Here is a 1,617-nt window from a genome sequence, read left to right as displayed (position 1 = left end):
GGATAGCCAATGAGAATTGCAATTATTACGTCGGCTGGCATTCTCGATGTGAAACAATCATGGTTTTTTGATAATATCCTTAAAAAGTATATTATCCACAATGTTTATCAAGATTTGGCAAATTCTGAAAGAACCTTGTGCCAATTGACCAAAGATTCCAAAATTACTTATGCCATTGTAAGACCTCCTCAATTGGTGGACTCACCAATAACTCTAGATTTCGAATATGGAGAGGATAATAATTATCCGAAAGGTTCATCCAAAGTTACTCGTCAGGATGTTGCCTCATTCCTATTGCGATCTCTATTCGATGAAAAACTTCAAGGAAATAGAAGTTTTAATCTCAATTCTAAAAGAGAAATCCCAACCAAGTTGGATATTGATGAAATGCTGAAGGAAACTCTTTCTCCAACTTTGTTTATTATTTGGAAAGTATTGAAAACTATTGTGAAAATTGGGTTGACTGGCTTGGTTCTCTATTCTCTAAAAACATTGTTTAACAAATAAATGGAAACTTCCTAACTTTCAATCAGTTTTGATACTATTTCTGAATATTTATTGCTCTACATCCACTTATAACTCAAGTCATGATTCTCTTGGTTCACTAACATTCACTAGGTCAAAGATTTCGCGCCAACCATCACCGCTGAAAGTTGTTTGTTCTGACCGTTAAATATTCAACAAAAAAAAACAACAAACAATTACTCATCATGATTTCATCATCACCCTGCTAAATAGGTAACCTATTTATCCAACCTGCACCGTGAGAGTTCTCCCTTTGCTTCCTTCTACACCAGCCATTCACCAAAACATCTTCTAGATAAGTGTTGGTATTCACTTCTACTTACTTTGAAAGTATAGCCCACAAAATTCCAGAACCATATATTATTTCGAAAACAACAAACTTGTCCAACGCATTTAATAAGCTTCGTTGCAACCATCACGCCAAGAGCTGGTCATTGTTAACACCCAAATCCTGGATTTCAATGTATAGAAAGTTTACCAAAAGGGTTGGATATAGTTATAATTGATTAAGCTCACTATTTTAATGCAAAAAGATTTTCTTGACAGCAAGTCCAAAAAGAAGAAATGGAGATATATTTGAAAAGCAAGAAGAACTAACTTGTTACGAGATGAGTCGATCAATGGCTAAAGAAAAAAGGAAATTATGACAATTTAATGAAGGACGAGCTAACTGAGATTCCACCAGAAGATACCTAAGAATAATGAATGCAAACCACTTTTATGATTCAAGGAAAAAAATATTCAACAAATGGTCCTTTGATTTTCGGAGTGGTTTTACATCACTATCCTTTCACTTCACCATCATCATCAGTATTAAATAGTAGAAATAATTTTTCATGATGAAAATTATAAATTGGTTGTTTTACGGCAATCTCATAATAGTTACAATTTTTAGCAATTTAATTCATGCCACCATCATGTTCTTCACCTTTTCACTCTTGCAAAATATTTTTCTGTGAAATTAGATGGTGTGGATTTAAACTTTTACAAGGAATTTGATCCGAATATCAAAATGGGATTGAATGTTCACAAAAAAATGAGACGACACCAAATCCATTATAATCTTTATTTTCTCATTGCCATAACTTGGAT

General features: G+C 33.2%; 1 protein-coding gene across 1 annotated transcript; it reads left to right on the top strand.

Moving 5' to 3' along the window:
* Window positions 1–9: 9 nt before the first annotated feature.
* NAEGRDRAFT_77026 (uncharacterized protein) lies at window positions 10–507 on the top strand (the record flags this gene model as incomplete). The annotated part of the gene is made up of 1 exon (XM_002668018.1): window positions 10–507. The coding sequence occupies one exon, from the start codon at window positions 10–12 to the stop codon at window positions 505–507; it is 498 nt and encodes a 165-aa protein (XP_002668064.1).
* Window positions 508–1,617: the final 1,110 nt, after the last annotated feature.

Source organism: Naegleria gruberi (genome assembly GCF_000004985.1).
Source record: "Naegleria gruberi genomic scaffold NAEGRscaffold_875, whole genome shotgun sequence".
NCBI classification, from domain to species: domain Eukaryota; phylum Heterolobosea; class Eutetramitea; order Acrasida; family Naegleriidae; genus Naegleria; species Naegleria gruberi.
The sequence above is the reverse complement of the archived record's forward strand: the minus strand, read 5'-3'. Positions and strand labels throughout refer to the sequence as shown.